Source organism: Zosterops lateralis, assembly GCF_965231275.1.
Source record: "Zosterops lateralis genome assembly, chromosome: 1".
In the NCBI taxonomy this organism is placed as follows: Eukaryota; Metazoa; Chordata; class Aves; order Passeriformes; family Zosteropidae; genus Zosterops; species Zosterops lateralis.
Genome location: NC_139762.1, coordinates 569,149 through 587,418, shown reverse-complemented (window position 1 = coordinate 587,418; position 18,270 = coordinate 569,149). Strand labels below are relative to the sequence as shown.

At 65.1% G+C, this 18,270-nt stretch overlaps 2 protein-coding genes across 2 annotated transcripts; both read left to right on the top strand.

The window, feature by feature from the left end:
* The first annotated feature begins 3,223 nt into the window (after positions 1-3,223).
* On the top strand, positions 3,224-11,212 carry LOC310910516 (uncharacterized protein). Its single transcript, XM_083863303.1, has 4 exons — positions 3,224-3,538; positions 5,157-5,265; positions 5,616-5,729; positions 6,924-11,212. Exons 1-4 carry the CDS (start codon positions 3,515-3,517, stop codon positions 10,097-10,099), a joined length of 3,423 nt encoding a protein of 1,140 aa, XP_083719429.1. The 5' UTR covers positions 3,224-3,514; the 3' UTR covers positions 10,100-11,212.
* Positions 11,213-14,039: 2,827 nt separating this feature from the next.
* On the top strand, positions 14,040-17,403 carry LOC310915683 (zinc finger protein 688-like; the record flags this gene model as incomplete). The annotated part of the gene is made up of 5 exons (XM_083872759.1): positions 14,040-14,091; positions 14,638-14,773; positions 15,834-15,926; positions 16,470-16,963; positions 17,398-17,403. The coding sequence occupies exons 1-5, from the start codon at positions 14,083-14,085 to the stop codon at positions 17,401-17,403; spliced, it is 738 nt and encodes a 245-aa protein (XP_083728885.1). The 5' UTR covers positions 14,040-14,082.
* Between the last annotated feature and the right edge of the window lie 867 nt (positions 17,404-18,270).

Below are 18,270 nucleotides of genomic sequence, written 5' to 3'. Positions count from 1 at the left end.
CCGGGAGCAAACTCCAGTCCCTCGGGAATGGGTTCCTGCCCCCGGGAATGGGCTTTAGTCCTCCGGGAATGGGCTTTAGTCCCCGGGAATGGGCTTTAGTCCCCCGGGAATGGGCTTTAGTCCTCCTGGAATGGGCTTTAGTCCCCTGGAATGGGCTTTAGTCCCCTGGAATGGGCTTTAGTCCTCCTGGAATGGGCTTTAGTCCCCTGGAATGGGCTTTAGTCCCCTGGAACGGGCTTTAGTCCCCCGGGAATGGTTTTTAGTCCTCCGGAACAAACTCCAGTCCCTCGGGAATGGGTTCCTGCCCCCGGGAATGGGCTTTAGTCCTCCTGGAACGGGCTTTAGTCCTCTGGGAATGGGTTTTAGTCCCCCGGGAACAAACCCTTGTCCCCCGGGAATGGGCTGCAGGCTCCTGGAATGGGTTCCTGCCCCCCGGGAATGAGCTCAATGAGCTCCTGCTCCCTGGGGACAAGCTCCAGTCCCCCTGGGATGGCTTTGTGTCCCGCTGGGAATGACATCCTGCCCTGGGGAACAGGATCCTGTCCTGGGGAACAAAATCCTGCCCCGGGAATGGGTTTGTATTCCCTGGGAATGGGTTTGTATTCCCCGGGAATGGCTCCTGCCCGCCGGGAATGTTGTCATGTCCCGCTGAGAATGACATCCTGCCCCCGGGGGCAAATTCCTGATACCGGGAATGGCTCCTGTCCCCCGGGAATGGCTCTGGTACCCCGGGGACACTGAGACTGCACTGGGAAGCACTGGGGGACACTGGGGGACACTGTGGGACACTGGGGGGAGCACTGGGGGACACGGCGGATACTGGGGGACACTGGGGGGACAGTAGGGGACACTGGGGGGACAGTAGGGGACACTGACACTGCACTGGGGGACATTGGGGACACTGAGGGACACTGGAGGAGTACTGGTGGGCACTGGGGGGACAGTAGGGGACACTGAGATTGCACTGGGGGGACACTAGGGGGACACTAGGGGACACTGGGGGACACTGGGGGACACTGTGGGGCTCTGCAGGGTTACTGGGAGACACTGGGGAGCACTGGGGAGATACTGGGGGACACTGGGGGGACACTGGGGGACACTGGGGGACACTGAGACTGAACTAGGGGACACTGGGGGATACTGGGGGGTTACTGGGAGAGCACTGGGGGACACTGGGGGGAGCACTGGGGGACATTGGGAACACTGAGGGACACTGGGGGGACACTGGGGAGCACTGGTGGGACACTCGGGGACACTGAGACTGCACTGAGGGACACTGACGAAGTACTGGGGGGCATTGGGGGGCACTGGGGGGACACTGGGGGACACTGGGGGATACTGGGGGCACTGGGGGCGTACTGGTGGGCACTGGGGAGACACTGGGGGACACTGAGGGAGACTGGGGGGACACTGGGGGGGAACTGGGGGACACAAGAGGGGCACTGGGAGGACACTGGGGGGACACTGTGGGAGCACTGGAGGATACTGGGGGACACTGGGGGACATTGGAGGGATACTGGGAGAGCACTGGGGGGCACTGGGGGACACTGGGGTGACATTCCGGGGGGCGGGGTCTCTCCATCCCCTCCCCCCCCCCCGCGGCCGCGCTGTCCCTCGGCCCCGCCAGGGGGCGCTGTCCCCCCCAGGCCCCGCCCCCTCCCCCCCTAACCCGGAACGGGGCGCGGCCGGGGCTGACACCGTGACGTCACCGACGCGCTGACGTCACCGCGGTGGGGCGTGTGACGTCACCGCGGCGCGGGGCAGCGGCGGCCCGTGAGTTTCCCGGGGAGGGGCCGGGGGGGGCCACAGGGGGGTCTGGGGGGCAATGGGGCGGTCTGGGGGGCCATTGGGGGGTCTCGGGTGGTGTTTGGGGGTGTCCAATGGGGACCCCCCCGGGCAGTGGGGGGTCCGGGCCTTCCCGGGGCTGTTCCCGGTTTTCCAGGCGCTGCTGTGCCGGGGCTATTCTTGACTGCGGAGCTGTTCTCATCTCCCGGGGCTATTCCCAGCTCCCAGGGCCATTCCCTGTTCCCGAGGCCATTCCCAGTTCTCTCTATTCCCAGCTCCTGGGGCTATTCCTGACTCCCAGGGCCATTCCCTATCCCGGGGCCATTCCCAGGGTTATTCCAGGCTGGACAAGCCGATGCCGTGCCTGGGCCATTCCCGGTTCCAGAAGCCATTCCCAATTCTCTGGGCTATTCCTGATCCCGGTGTCATTCCCTATTCCAGGACCATTCCCTATCCCGGGGCCATTCCCAGTTCTCTGGGCCACTCCCTATCCCGGTCCCACTCCCCCCTCCCAGGACCATTCCCTATTCCCGGTTCCCGAGACCATTCGCGACTCCCGGGGCCATTCCCAGTTCTCTCTATTCCCCGTTCTCTGGGCTATTCCCGACTCCCAGTTCCATTCCCTATCCTGGTCCCATTCCCCATTCCCGGGGCCATTCCCTGTTCCCGAGGCCATTCCCAGTTCTCTGGGCTATTCCCAGCTCCCGGGGCTATTCCCGATTCCTGGGGCTATTCCCAACTCCCAAAGCTATTCCCTATCCCGGTTTCATTCCCTATCCCGGTTCCATTCCCGATCCCAGGGCCATTCCCAATTCCCGGGACCATTCCTGGGGCCATTCCCTGTTCCCGGGGCTTTTCCCAGTTCCCGGGGCTATTCCAGGCTGGACAAGCCGATGCCATACCGAGGCCATTCCCAGTTCTCTGGGCCATTCCCTATCCCGGTGCCATTCCCTATCCCGGTTCCATTCCCGGGGCCATTCCCGACTCCCGGGGCCATTCCCGACTCCCGGGGCCATTCCCAACTCCCGAGGCCATTCCCAGTTCTCTCTATTCCCAGTTCTTTGGGCCATTCCCTTTTCCCGGTTCCATTCCCTATCCCGAGGCCATTCCCTATTCCTGGTGCCATTCCCAGTTCTCTGGGCCATTCCCTATCCCGGGGCTATTCCGACTCCCAAGGCCATTCCCGGTGCCATTCCCTATCCCGGTTCCATTCCCTATTCCCGGAGCCATTCCCATTCCCTGTTCCCTATCCCGGTCCCATTCCCTATCCCGGTCCCATTCCCAATTCCCATTTCCATCCCCGCTCTCTCCCCCCCATCCCACCCTTTCCACCCAATCCCATCCCCTCCCGAACTACAACTCCCATCACCCCCCGGGGCCGGGCGCTCACAGCCACTTCCGGCCCCGCTCGGCGCCTTCCGCACCCCAAATTCCGGGGGGAGGCGGAGGAGGAGGAGGAGGCCGGACCAGGCCGGGGAGGGGGAACCGAGGCCGCTCCGGGATCGCCGCGTTTCTCCGGGCCCTGTTCCCGTTCCCGTTCCCTTTCCCGTTCCCTTCCCGTTCCCATCCCCGCTCCCGGCCCCGCTCACATCCCGCTCTCCCAGGACAGGCCGCGGCCATTTGAGGGAGGCTCGGTGGCGGAAGGAGACCAGGCCGAGGCCGGGACAAGAAGAAGAAGAAGAAGAAGGAGGAGCCCCCGAGGAGAAGGGGCAGAGCCCCGGGGGGAGAGATGTCGGCGGGGGGAGCGCCCCAGGTACCCGCGGGGGGATTTCTGGGGGATCCCCCCTCCTCTGCCACCCCAGCACTTTTGGGGGATTTTTGGGAGGATTCCTGGGGCAATCCCTGCTCCTCCGCCACCCCAGGAATTTTGGGGAGATTCCTGGGGGGATCTCCCACTCTTCCAAAACCCCAGCACTTTTGGGGGGATTCTTGGGGGGATCCTTGCTCCTCTGCCACCCCAGGACTTTTGGGAGGATTTTTGGGGGGATTTCCCCACTCCTCCACCCCCCCAGCACTTTTGGGGGAATTTTTGGGGGGGATCCCCGTTCCTCCAAAACCCCAGCACTTTTGGGGGGATTTTTGGGGGGATTCCTGAGGGGATCCCTGCTCCTCCACCCCCCAGCACTTTTGGGGGATTTTTGGGGGGATTCCTTGGGGAACCCCAGCTCCTCCACCACCTCAAGACTTTTGGGGGGATTCCTGGAGGGATCCCTCCTCCTCCAAAACCCCAGCACTTTTGGGGGGATTCCTAGGGCTGGGAGATTTTTCGGTGATTTTTTTCCTCGACCTCTAGAGCCCCCCCCCCCCCAAAGAGTTTTTCCAGGAAATTGGAGCTTTGGGAAGTCCTGGAGCGTGGGGGGGGGGCCTCCAATCCCTGATTCCAGTGGGTTTTGGGGGGGACACAGGAGGAATCCGGGGGGCTTGGGGAGGGGTCAGTGTCCCCAGAAAAGCGGGACTGGCTCCTCAGAAAAGGTTCCTCCCTCCAGGCAGAGCTCCTGGCTGGAAAAGGAGCTGTTTTTTGGGGGGTGGGCAGTGGTTTGGGGGTTGCAGGGCCGGTTTGGAGGAGTTTGGGGTTGGGTGTCTGGTTTGGGGGAACGGGGATCTTGTTTGGGGAGGAGGGATGTGCTGGGGGAGCAGGGGAGGGGTTTGGAGGGGTGGGGGTGTGATGTGGGGAGCAGAGATGTGGTTTGGGGTAGCAGGGCTGGGGTTTGGGGGGCAGGGATGTGTTTTGGGGAGCAGGGCTGGGGTTTGGGGGGCAGGGATGTAGTTTGGGGGACAGAGATGTAGTTTTGGGGAGCAGGGATATGGTTTTGGGAAGCAGGGATGTAGTTTTGGGGAGCAGGGATGCAGTTTGGAGAACGGATATGGTTTGGGGGAGCAGAGATGTGGTTTGGGGGAGCAGGGATGGGGTTTGAGGGAGCAGGGCTGTGTTTTGGGGGGCAGCAATGCGGTTTGGGGAGCAGAGATGCAATTTTGGGGAGCAGGGCTGTGGTTTGGGGAACAGAGATGTGTTTTGGGGGACAGGGATGTGTTTTGGGGGAGCAGGGGTTTGGTTTGGAAGGGTGGGGATGTAACTTGGGGAGCAGAGATGTGGTTTGGGGAGCAGGGCTGTGTTTTGGGGAGCAGAGATGTGGTTTAGGGGGCAGAGATGTGGTTTGGGGGCAGGGATGCATTTTGGGGAGCAGAGATGTGTTTTGGGGAGCAGGATTCAGGCTCCATCCCAGAGCAAGGAACCCAGACCTCACAGTTGGGTCTGCAGCAGCAGGGGCACCATCCCTGCCCTTCGCCTGGGGCCAAACCCAAAGAAAAGTCCCCAAACACCCCCAAACGGCCCCAAAACCCCGCTGAGCCGCTGCCCCCTCCCTCCCCAGCCCGCCCACGCCCTGGACCTGCTCCCGTACTCCCGGCTGAGCCCGGCCCCGAGGGCAGGATCCCAGCTGGATGCCGTGGGCGCCGAGATCCCCTCGGACCCCTGCACGGGTGAGTGAGGGAGGGAGGGAGTGGGGGGCACAGCCCGGGCCGGGGCTGGAATTTTCCACACATTTTTGTGGGAACTTTGAACTGGGATGATGAAAGCGTTCTGGGGATTCCCGGGGATTGGGAGGGGCTGTGGGAAGAGCTCAGAGCCCGGGGATGGCTCTGTGCTGCCTCACCTGGAGCTCGATTTCACCTGGAGCCCCGTTTTACCTGGAGCCCCATTTTACCTGGATCCCCGTTTTACCTGGATCCCCATTTTTGAGGAGCAGCTCCATCCCCCATAAGCAGAGCCTGGTTCTCCCAGGAGCAGCTCAATCCCAGTCCCTGATCCCGAGTGCCCCCTGTCCCCCCAGGGTACAGGTTCTTTAAGCCAGGGGGTCTGTTTGGGATGAAGCCGCCGGAGGAGCCGTTCGGAGCCGCACGGACCGGCCCAGAGGATTCCAAGGCTCTGGGCAGCCCCTGCGCTGGTGAGTGCACACCTGGGGAATGGGGAGTGGGGTGGTTTGGGGTCTGGAGCAGTGGGAATGGGGGAGTGGGGTGGTTTGGGGTCCATTTCCCCAGGGAATGGGGGACTGGGATGGTTTGGGGTCCGGAGAAGTGGGACTGGGGAACTGGGATGGTTTGGGGTCTGAATCTGTGAGAATGGGAGAGCAGTGGGATTGGGGAGTGGGATGGTTTGGGGTCCAGATCTCTTGGAATGGAGGAGCAGTGGGATTAGGGGCTGGGATGGCTTGGGGTCTGGAGCAGTGGGATTGGGAGGTGAGATGGTTTGGGGTCCAGACTTGTGGGAATGGGGGAGCAGTGGGATTGGGGAGTGGGATGGTTTGGGTCCAGACCTGTGGGAATGGGGGACTGGGATGGTTTGGGGTCCTGATCTGTGGGAATGGGAGAGCAGTGGGACTGGGGAGTGGGATGATTTGGTGTCTGAAGCAGTGGGATTGGGGGGCTGGGATGGTTTGGGGTCCTGATCTGTAGGAATGGGGGAGCAGTGGGATTGGGGGCTGGGATGATCTGGGGACTTGATCTATGGGAATGGGAGAGCAGTGGGACTGGGGAGTGGGATGATTTGGGGTCTGAAGCAGTGGGACTGGGGGATGGGATGGTTTGGGGTCTGAAGCAGTGGGACTGGGGGATGGGATGGTTTGGGGTCCTGATCAGTGGGAATGGGGGAGCTGGGATGGTTTGAGGGCATTCTGGGCCAGTTTAAAACTTTTTGGTGCCAGTTACAAGCTGTTCTGAGCCAGTTTGGACCAGCTCAAAGACCTTTTTCAGCCATTTTGGGCCAGTTTTCAGCCATTTTGCAGCTGTTCTGGGCCAGTTCAGAGCCATTTATAACCAATTTATGGTAATCTTAAGCCAGTTCGTGGCCATTGCGGGCCAGTTCTGTGAGCCACTTTTGGCCATTTTACGCCAATTTTTGCCATTCTGAGCCAGTTTGGACCATTTTGGACCCGAGTGTCACAAACTGGGAGATTTGAGAGCCCTTTTGGGGGTCACAGACCAGGAGAGTCCTGGGCAGCTGAGGTGTCCCATGTCCCCACATGGGGCTCAGCTGTGAGCGCCCCACAAGGAAACTGAGGCTGGACCCGGGTCCTCCCCGCTCGGGACAGCCCCGAACCCTCTCCGGGAGCCGGGATAACCCCGGGCTCTCTCCGGTGCAGTGGAGCCCGGGCGGGTGAGCAAGGTGGAACCCGAGGAGAAGCCCGGGATCGGCGCCGGCGCCCTGGAGCTGTTCCCGGCCGCGGGCGGCAGCTCCGGCCGCTGGTTCCCCGGCGGGCAGCGCGGCCCCGAGCCCCCCCGGGACCCCCCGGCTCCCCGCGGCGGCTGCTGGGGGTCCCAGGGGGGCGTCCCCGGCCCCTTCCGCTGCGGCCAGTGCGGGAAGGGCTTCCGTCAGAAGCAGAGCCTGGTGACCCACGAGCGCATCCACACCGGGGAGAAGCCGTTCCGCTGCGGGGACTGCGGGAAGAGCTTCAGCCAGAGGCCCAACCTGCTGACGCACCGGCGGGTGCACACGGGCGAGAGGCCCTTCCCCTGCGCCCAGTGCGGCAAGAGCTTCTCGCAGAAGGCCAACCTGCTGGCCCACCAGCGCATCCACGGCGCCCACCCCGAGGAGGGCAAGGCCAGGGCGCGGGCGCCGGCGCGGGGCTGCCCCGAGGACGCGCCCTTCGTGTGCCCCGAGTGCGGCAAGAGCTTCCGGCAGAAGCCCAACCTGATCACGCACCGGCGCATCCACACGGGCGAGCGGCCCTTCTCCTGCTTCCTGTGCGGCCGCAGCTTCAACCAGAAAACCAACCTGGTGACGCACTACCGGGTGCACACAGGTGAGCGGCCCTTCGCCTGCGCCCAGTGCGGCAAGCGCTTCACCCAGAAAACCAACCTGGTCACGCACCAGAGCACCCACACCGACCTGCGCCCCTTCCCCTGCGCCCAGTGCCACAAGTGCTTCAAGGACAAGGTGTCCCTCAAGGCCCACCAGAAGACGCACATCCCCCGCCAGCGCCGCTGCCCCGCGCGCGGCCCCCCGGCCCCCGCCGCGCCCTTCGGGGCCGCGCCCACCCTGCTGCCCCCCGCGCCCGCCCCGCAGGACCCCGCCCCCTTCGCCCCGCTCCCGTCCGCCCCGAAGCTCCCCGAGGGCGCCGAGCTCTTCCCGGGCCCCGAAAAGGCCTTCCCGCCCCCGCCCCAGGGTGAGCCCACCTTCCCCTGCGCCCACTGCGGCGACGGCTTCTGCCCCAAGCTGCCCCTGCTGCGGCCCCCCGAGGCGCCCGCCGCCCCCTTTGCCCCCGGCCCTCCCCTCCTGGGGCCCCTGGGGGCGCAGCCGGGGCCGGGGGACGCCTCCACGGCCCCCCCGGAGAAACCCTTCATCTGCAACCAGTGCGGGAACAGCTTCGGGCTGTGGCTGGCCCTCGTCGCTCACCAGAAGAGCCACGCCGGGCACAAGCCGTGCCCCGGCGCTGCCCCCGCCGAGCCGGGGGCCGAGCAGCCCCCCGGGTCCCCCCCGGGGCGGGCGGCGGGCGAGGGCAGGCCCTGGCCGTGCCCCGAGTGCGGGCGAGGCCTGGCGCAGTGCGAGCGGCTGCCGCGGCACGGGCACGGCCCCGGCGGGCGCGGCCCCTTCCGCTGCGACACCTGCGGCAAGCGCTTCAGCCTCAAAACCAACCTGGCCACCCACCAGCGCATCCACACAGGTGAGCGGCCCTTCACCTGCGGCGTCTGCGGCCGCCGCTTCAACCAGAAGGGCAACCTGGTGACGCACTACCGGGTGCACACGGGCGAGCGCCCCTTCGCCTGCGCCCAGTGCGGGAAGCGCTTCGCGCAGAAGCCCAACCTGCTGGCCCACCAGAAGACGCACCTGGGCCGCCAGCCCTTCACCTGCCTCGAGTGCCCCAAGCGCTTCAAGAGCAAACTGTCCCTGCGGGTGCACCAGCGGGTGCACACCGGGACCCCCGGCGCGGCCCCCGGCGCTCTGGACCCCGCCGGGAGCCCCTTCCCCTGCGGGCTGTGCGGGGAGGCCTGCGCCGAGCACGGGGGGCTCCGGCCGGGCCATGGCGGCGGCGAGAGGCCCCACGGGTGCACCGAGCAGCTGCACACCTGCACCAAGTGTCCCTGCGCCGAGCGTCCCCACGGCTGCGCCGAGAGGCTCCACACCTGCGCCGAGCAGCGCCGCGCCTGCACGGAGCATCCTCACCCCTGCACGGAGCATCCTCCTCACCCCTGCACGGAGCGTCCTCCTCACCCCTGTGCGGAGCATCCTCACCCCTGCACGGAGAGACCCCACCCCTGTGCCGGGCAGCCTCACCCCTGCGCCGAGCGGCCGCACCCCTGCGCCGAGTGTCCTCCCCACGGCTGCACGGAGCAGCCCCACGCCTGCAGCAAGCGGCCCCACAGCTGTGAGCAGCCCCACGCCTGCGCCGAGCATCCTCACACCTGCGCCGAGCATCCTCATCCCTGCGCCGAGCGGCCCCACCCGTGTGCCGAGAGGCCCCACGGCTGCACCGAGCAGCCCCACGGTTGCACCGAGCAGCCCCACGCCTGCGCCGAGTGTCCCCACACCTGCACCGAGTGTCCCCACGCCTGTGCCGAGTGTCCCCACGGCTGCGCCGAGCGGCCCCACACCTGCGCCGAGTGCGGGAAGCGTTTCCGGCAGAAGGTGAACCTGGCCGTGCACCTGCGGACGCACACGGGGGAGCGGCCCTTCCGCTGCGCCGACTGCGGCAAGGGCTTCAGCCAGAAGGCTCACCTGCTGCGGCACCGCCGCACCCACGGCGCCGGCCTGGCCCCGCCCTGCACCGCCGGGGACCCGCTGGGCAAGGGCCCTGAGCCCCCCGCGCTGCTGCTGCCCCCCTGCTCTCGTGGGGCTCCCCCTGCGCGCCCCGACAGCCCCTCGGGAGCTGCTGATATCCTCCTGCAGCTGATGCAGGAGGAGCCCCCGCCCGGCCCTGGTGCTGCTCCAGCCCCGGTGCCCCCCTGTAAGTGTCCTGGGGGGGGTCCGAGCCCCCGAGCGCCGGGGATGCCTCCCCCGTGCTGCTGTGCTGCCTGCCTGGCCCCCCGCCCTCCTGAGCCTCCCCGTGGGCAGCTCTGGGCCAAGGCTGGGGGCTGCGGTCGCTCCTTTGAGGATAAACGAGTGCCAGGAGCTCCAGGAGTGCCAGGAGTGCCAGGAGCTCCAGGTGTGCCAGGAGTCCCAGGAGCTCCAGGTGTGCCAGGAGTGACAGCAGCACCAGGTGTCCCAGGAGCTCCAGGTGTCCCAGGAGCACCAGGAGCTCCAGGAGTGCCGGGAGCACCGGGAGCACCAGAGAGGGAATGCGGCGAGGAGAAACCAGCCCCGTGCCCCGGCTGCCTGTGAGCCCCACACCGAGACCCCCGCAGCAGGACCCCCCACCCTGCCCTGGCTGCCTGTGATCCCCCACAATGAACTGCCCCCTCACCGGGACCCCCCCAGCAAGGGCTGGACCTCGGCGCCCACGCTCAGCTCAGCCACGGTGACCCTGGAGGAGGATGGAGCCGAGGGGACAGAGCCAAAGGGACAGCTCCAAGGGCTGCTGCCAAGGTGACACTGCCAGCTGGATTCAGCCCTGGGACTTGCAGCAGCCTCCAGCAGGGGCTGTGGGGCAAAGCAGAGCCCGGCTGGGACACGGCACAGCCACGGCTGTGGGAAGACACCAAAGGGCTGGAGGACACAAGGCTGGACTCAGCTCTGCTGCGGTGGCTCCAGCCACACAGACCAGGGAGAGCTGGACACGGTGGAGTTGCATCCACCAGAGCCAGAATTGGGACAAGAGGGGCCCTCAAGGGACTCTCTCTCTGCTTCCAGAACCTTCCACCCTGTTGGGGACGGGGTGACATCCCCAAGGACACGGTTGGGGTGGATGGGAGTGCTGGGGCTCGTCCTGCTGCGGGCTGACCTCTGGAGATCCCGTGTGGGGCTGGGAAAACAGCCAGAAAAAAAGGCCTGGAAAGGCTCAGCTCTGCTTTCTGAAGGGCCCCGGAGACGCCTCCGGTGCCGGGGGTTTGGGGGGGCAGCTTGTGCTTCTGCTTGCTCTGGATAACCGCGCGCTTTGGGACTCAATATTCCGGATTTGGGACGGGGGGTGCCGCTGGAGATGGAGGTGGAGGAGTGCTGGTGGTGCTGGTGGTGCTGGTGGGGGCCTGGGGGAGGCTCCAGCGGCAGAGAGAGCACAGGGGGGGCTTTGCTGGGCTTTGTGTGGCATCTCCGTGTCCCCCCTGGAGTGACAGAACTGGGGGTCCACGGCCTCGGGCAAAAATTCAGCCACAGACACCACTGGGAGCTGCCTCATCCCAAAGGGAATGGGATCCTCCCGTGGGACAGACACCAGGACAGCACCCCCAGAGCCCCGGCCGGGCAGGGGGGTCCCCCTCCAGTCCCCCTCCCACAGCTCTGCTCTCTGCAATTCTATTTTTTGAGGTTATTTAAAATAAAAGCTTCTGATGGCTCTGGTGCTCCGGGTTCTCTCTCTCTGGGACTGGGTGGGGGGCACACAGGGGGGTCTTGGGGGTCTCAGTCCTGGCCTGAGCCCCAGGAGAGGCTCTGCCCTCCAGCCCTTGGCCAGGGGGGGTCACCAGGACAGTGCCAGTACCAGTTATCAGTACCAGTTATCAGTACTAGTTACCAGTACCAGTACCACTACCAGTTACCAGTTATCAATACTAGTACCAGTTATTAGTACCAGTTACCAGTACTAGTTATCAGTACCAGTTATCAGTGCCAGTTGTCAGTACCAGTTACCAGTTACTACTACCAGTTGTCAGTACCAGTTACCAGTACCAGTTACCAGTACGAGTTATCAGTGCCAGTTATCAGTCCCAGTTACCAGTATCAATACCAGTTATCATCACCAGTACCAGTTATCTGTACCAGTTATCGGTACCGGTTACCAGACCAGTTAACAGTGCCAGTACCAGTTACCAATTATCAGTACCAGTTACCAGTACCAGTTATCAGTATCAGTTATCAGTTATTAGTACCAGTTATCAATACCAGTTACCAGTACCAGTTACCACTACCAGTTATCATCACCAGTACCAGTTATCAGTACCAGTACCAGTTACCAGTACCAGTTATCAATACCAGTTATCAGTGCCAGTTATCAGTTACCAGTACCAGTTATCTGTACCAGTTATCGGTACCGGTTACCAGACCAGTTACCAGTGCCAGTACCAGTTATCAATACCAGTTATCAGTACTGGTTATCAGTACTGGTTATCAGTGCCAGTACCTTCCATTTGTGTTCCGTGACCACCAAACCTCACCAGGACACCAAGTGAGAGCTCAGGATGGGGGTGGCTGTCCCCAGGGTCACTGTCACATCCCCTGGGGTGACACCATGTCCCCGGTGCTCCCTGGGGACACTTGGGGGTGTCACAGTGGGGTCTCACTGACTCTCGGGTGATAGGAGACACAGGACTCCATGGTTTACATCACAAAGCTGATTTTACTGAACTCACTGCTGGTTTATGTACCTTTCAAGCACGAGCTAAAAATAACCACTTACTTAATAACAACAATAACAACCATGACAACCCTATCTGTGTTTCTCAGTAACATTGCCCAACTCTGGGCTGACAGACTCGTACAGGCCTGTGCTGTCCTGCACTCAAACACACCAACATTCACCCCGATCTCTTCCTCCTCCAGGGGCCTCCTCTGCCTGCCAGGGCTTGTGGCCCTCTCTGCCACATCTACTGCCATGAGTTCAGCAGGATTTGAGTCCTGTTTTACTGTTCCCACACCTGACGGGGACACAGCCAGCCTTTGCCACTGGCCAGGGGTGTGGCTGTGCTCTCCTGTCCTCCTGGGGACACTCAATGTCACTCCAGCTGGGTCACAAACACTGGCCAGGGGTGTGCCTGTGCCCTCCTGGGGACACCCAGTGTCACCCCAGCTAGGACACAAACACTGGCCAGGTGTGTGGCTGTGCTCCCTTTCCCTCCTGGGGACACCCAGTGTCACCTCAGGTGGGACACAAACACTGGCCAGGTGTGTGGCTGTGCTCTCCTGTCCTCCTGGGGACACCCAGTGTCACCCCAGGTGAGACACAAACACTGCCCAGGTGTGTGGCTGTGCCCTCCTGGGGACACTCAGTGTCACCCCAGGTGAGACACAAACACTGGCCAGGTGTGTGGCTGTGCCCTCCTGGGGACACCCAGTGTCACCCCAGCTAGGACACAAACACTGGCCAGGTGTGTGGCTGTGCTCCCTTTCCCTCCTGGGGACACCCAGTGTCACCCCAGGTGAGATACAAACACTGCCCAGGTGTGTGGCTGTGCTCCCCTGCCCTCCTGGGGACACCCAGTGTCACCCCAGGTGAGACACAAACACTGCCCAGGTGTGTGGCTGTGCTCCCCTGCCCTGCTGGGGACACCCAGTGTCACCCCAGGTGAGATACAAACACTGCCCAGGTGTGTGGCTGTGCTCCCCTGCCCTCCTGGGGACACTTGGTGTCACCCCAGGTGAGACACAAACACTGGCCAGGTGTGTGGCTGTGCCCTCCTGGGGACACTCAGTGTCACCCCAGCTAGGACACAAACACTGGCCAGGTGTGTGGCTCTGCTCCCCTGCCCTTCTGGGGACGCCCAATGTCACTCAAGGTGGGACACAAACAACCTTTGGCACGGGCCAGGTGCATTCCTGTGCTCCCCCTGCCCTCCTGGGGACACTTGGGGACACCCCAGGTGGGACACAAACACTGCCCACGTGTGTGGCTGTGCTCCCCTGCCCTCCTGGGGACACTTGGGGACATCCCAGGTGGGACACAAACACTGCCCAGGGGTGTGGCTGTGCTCCCCTGCTCTCCCGGGGACCCCCAGTGTCCCCCCGGCTGGTTTTGGGGAGCTTTGGGCACAGGGGCTGCGGGGCAGGACCGGGGGAGCCCCGGGTGTCCCTGTCCTGGGGGGTCCTGGGGGGTCCTGGGGGATCCTGGGAGGGTCCTGGGGAGATCTTGGGGGGTCTCTGGGGGTCCTGAGGGGTCCTGGGGGGGCTGTGGGACCCTCCGTGGGGGCTCCCAGACCCCCGCAGTCACCAGGCCGGTCCCCCGGTTCGGTTTCCCCGGTTCCGGTTCCGGTTCCGTTCCCCGGTTCCGGTTCCGGTTCTGTCCTCCCGGTTCCGGTTCTGTTCCCCGGTTCCGGTTCCGGTTCTGTCCCCCCGGTTCCGGTTCTGTCCCCCCGGTTCCGGTTCTGTCCCCCCGGTTCCGGTTCCGGTTCTGTCCCCCCGGTTCCGGTTCCGTTTCCCGGTTCCGGTTCCGTTCCCCGGTTCCGGTTCCGTTTCCCGGCCCAGCCCCTTCCGCCGCCGCCATCGGGCCCCGCCCGGACATGCAGAGGGTGAGCCCGGGGTGAGCCCGGGGGCTGGGGGGCTCAGGGGGCTCAGGGGGGTCCCGAGGGGGCTCAGGGGTCCCGGGAGAGCTCGGGGGTCCCGGCGGAGGGACCAGCCCTGGGCGGGGAGGGTCCCGGGGGTCCCTGAGGAGCTCGGGGGTCCTGGGAGGGCTTGGGGGGGGTCTGGGGAAGCCGAGGGGTCCCGGGGGGTCCTGGGGGTCCTGGCAGAGGGGCCGGTCCTGGACGGGGGAGGGTCCCGGGGGTCCCTAGAGAGGGATGGGGGGTCCTGGGAGGGCTCGGGGGTCTCTGAGGAGCTCGGGGGTCCCAGGGGGGCTCAGGGGGCCCGGGAGGGCTCGAGGGTCCCGGGGGGTCCCGGGGGAGCTCAGGGGTCCCAGGGGGGCTCAGGGGGGCTCGAGGGGGTCCCGGGGGTCCCTACAGAGGGGCGGGGGGTCGGGATTAACGGGGTGGGGCGGGGGAGGATCGAATACCCGGGGGGGGGGGGGATCCCTCGGGGCCGCCCCCCCTCACCCCCCCCCCCACCGCTGTCCCTGGCAGGGGGGTCCCCCCGGGGTGACACTGCAGGAGGTGACCGTGAGCTTCTCCCCCGGGGAGTGGGCCCGGCTGGAGCCCTGGCAGAGGGACCTGCACAGGGACGTCATGAGCGACATCTATGGGCTGCTGGCCAGTCTGGGTCAGGGGACAGGCCTGGGGGGTCCTGGGGGGTCCTGGGGGATCCTGGGGTGACACAGGGACGTCATGAGATACACCTGCGGGCTGCTGGCCAGTCTGGGTCAGGGGACAGGGCTGGGGGGACAGGGGTGAGGGGACAGGGCTGGGGGGTCCTGGGGGGGTCCTGGGGTGACACAGGGACGGGGGTGACACAGGGACAGGGATGTCCTGGGGCTGGGGGTGACACAGGGATGGGGGTGACACAGGGATGGAGGTGACACGGGGACAGGGGTGACACAGGGATGGGGACATGGCTGAAGGCTGAGCCAGAGTTTTGGGGGGTTGGCTGGGGGTCTGGGGGCTCTGTCTGGGGGTTTGGGGAGTTTTCTGAGGGTCTGGGGGCTCTGCCGGGGGTTTGGGGGGTGGTCTGGGGGCTCCGCTGGGGGTTTGGGGGGTTGTCTGGGGGTCTGGGGGCTCTGCCAGGGGTTTGGGGGTTGGCTGAGAGTCTGGGGGCTCTGCCGGGGGTTTGGGGGGTGGTCTAGGGGATCCGCCGGGGGTTTACAGGGTCAGCCAGGGGTCTCTGGGCACAGGGCTGGGGGTTCTGGGGCTGAGCTGGGGGTCTGCAGCCCCATCTGGGGGTCTCTGGGTGTGTCCAGGTGTGGGGAGGGGGCACCGGGTACCCCCACACACACCCCCAGCCTGGGGTGGTTCTCTGGTGACAATGACACTCCCCTGGTGTTGTGGGGTCACTGAGGGTCTTCTGTCCCCCCCAGACCCCACCTGAGGGTCCTGTGTCCCCCCCAGACCCCACCTGAGGGTCCTCTCTCCCCCCAGACCCCACCTGAGGGTCCTGTGTCCCCCCCAGACCCCACCTGAGGGTTCTCTGCCCCCCCCCAGACCCCACCTGAGGGTCCTCTCTCCCCCCCAGACCCCACCTGAGGGTCCTGTGTCCCCCCCAGACCCCACCTGAGGGTCCTCTGCCCCCCCCAGACCCCACCTGAGGGTCCTCTGTCCCCCCCAGACCCCACCTGAGGGTCCTCTCTCCCCCCAGACCCCACCTGAGGGTCCTCTCTCCCCCCCAGACCCCAACTCCAGGTTCAGCCTCATGGAGGAGCCGCACGGGGGGTTTCCCTGCCCTGGGGGGCTCAGCGGGGCCCCCGACACCAGTGACAGCTGTGAGTGACCGGGGACACCCTGGGGACACCCTGGGGACATCCTGGGGACACCCCCTGGGACACCCTGGGTACACCCCTGGGGACACCCCTGGGGACACCCCTGGGGACACCCCCTGGGGACGCCTCTTGTGGACACCCCTGGGGACATTGGGACACCCCTGGGGACACCCCTGAGGACACCCTGGGGACACCCCTGGGGACACCCCCTGGGGACACCCCTGGGGACACCTTGGGGACACCTTGGGGACACCCCTGGGGACACCCTGGGGACACCTTGGGGACACCCCTGGGGACACCCCTGAGGACACCCTGGGGGCACCCCTGGGGACACCCCTGGGGACACCCTGGGGACACCCCTGGGGACACCCCTGAGGACACTCCTGGTGACACCTTAGGGACTCCCCGTGGGGCTGGGGGGTCTCTGTGGGGCTGGGGGGTCTCTGTGGGGCTGTAGCCCCTCTCTGCCCCCCCTGGGCCGGGCTGGGTGTCCCAGGGGTGCTCAGGACTGTCCCACAGAGGTGACACTCACTCTGTCCCCAGCAGGCGCCTCCAGCAGCTCCGACACCCAGGACGACTCCAGGGGACCCCACCAGGAACCGGGGCTGGGTGTCCCCCCCTCCCGCTGGACTCCCCCCGGCCCGGGGGCCCATCCCAGGCCCCTCCCCCGGCCGGTTCCCGGCCCGGAGCGGCCTCACCTGTGCCGCACCTGCGGGAAATCCTTCCGGCACCTGCAGAACCTCCTGGCGCACAAGAGGCTGCGGGGCGGGCGGGGGGCCCGGCACGGCTGTTCCGAGTGCGGCCGCGCCTTCTGCCTGCGGGGGGACCTGCTGCGGCACCGGGACACGCACCGGGCCCCCCGAGCCCCCCGGAGCCCCCCGGGCCCCCCGCAGCGGCCCCGCGCCCACGCCTGTCCCGAGTGCGGCCGCGCCTTCCCGCACCGGGGCCACCTGTGGCTGCACCGCCGGGTCCATTCCCGGCCCCGCAGCGTCCCCTGGCCCCGGGGCGGCCGCGCCTTCGCCTCCCGCAGCCACATCAGGGCACAGCGCAGGGGACAGCGGGGCTGCCGGGGGGACAGCGGGGATGGGCATGGGGACAGGGACAGGGATAGAGACACCCCTGGGGACAGGGACAGGGACACCCCCAGGGACAGGGACCCACCTGGGGACAGGAACACCCCCAAGGATAGAGAGAAGAACTCCCCCGGGGACAGGGATCTGCCTGGCGACAGGGACAGGGACACACAGAGGGATTCCCGAAGGGACACGGACAGGGACACCCCCAAGGACAGGGACAGCAGGGACACCTGCGGGAACAGGGACACAGACAGGGACCTCCCTGGGAACGGGGACAGGGACCCCTGCAAGGACAGGGACAGGGACCCCCGAGGGGACAGGGACCCACGTGGGCACAGGGACACGGACAGGGACAGGACTAGGGATGCTCGTGGGGACAGGGATTTGCTCAGGGGTAGGGATAGGGACAAGGACAGGCCAAGGGATATGGACAAGGGCCCCTGTAGGGACAGGGACTCGCTCAGGGACAGGGACAGGGACAGGGACAGGGGCCCCTGTGGGGATGGGGACTCGCTCAGGGACAGGGACCTTCTCAGGGACAGGTCCCCCCAGAGGGATGGGGACATGGCTGGGGACAGGGACAGGGATGGGGACATGGCTGGGGACAGGGACAGGGACCCCCCCGGGCACAGGGACCCCTCCGGGGGCTTCTGAAACCCCGGGGCTTCTCCGTGTCCCTCTGGGCCTTGGGAATTCCCTCCGGGATGTGTCTCCACGTTCTCTTTGCACCTTAAAGTACCTGGGATGTTCCCCCTGGTCCCTCTGGGCCCTGGGAATTCCCTGTGGGACGTTTGTCCGTGTCACCTTTGCACTTCTCCGTGTCCCCTCTGACCTTGGAGTATCTTTGGCCCTTGGAAAATCAAAATCCCCCTGGGATGTTGCTCCGTGTTCTCTTCAGGCCCTGAAGACCCTTCGGATCCTGGATTGTCCCTCCAGGGAATTTTTTCAGTCCCTGCCAGTCCCACCACTGCCCTGGCCCGTGTTTGTATTTAAACCCAGAATTTTTTAATATTTATTTTTAATTTTTTTTGTATGTCATTTAATACCCTTTTATATTCTTTCTGTTTTTGTTTTATTTTATTCTATTTAAGTTGTTCCAGTCGTTCTCTTCTGCTTAGTCCAGTTCTCCTCCCTGCTCCATTCTGTTCTCCCTATTCAATTTAATTCTATTTATTTCTATTCTATTTGTTCTCTTTAATTGGGAGGAAGGGCAGGGAGAGAAGAGGGAGGGAGGGAGGAGATTCCTCTGGGCTCTTTGTCCTGGTTGAACC

Excerpts from the sequence above, each read along its gene's own strand:
- LOC310910516 (XM_083863303.1), top strand. The coding sequence starts at position 3,515 with ATGTCGGCGGGGGGAGCGCCCCAG. Across the intron at positions 5,266-5,615 it reads CCCCTCGGACCCCTGCACGG|GGTACAGGTTCTTTAAGCCA; the intron begins GTGAGTGAGGGA and ends CTGTCCCCCCAG. Across the intron at positions 5,730-6,923 it reads TCTGGGCAGCCCCTGCGCTG|TGGAGCCCGGGCGGGTGAGC; the intron begins GTGAGTGCACAC and ends TCTCCGGTGCAG.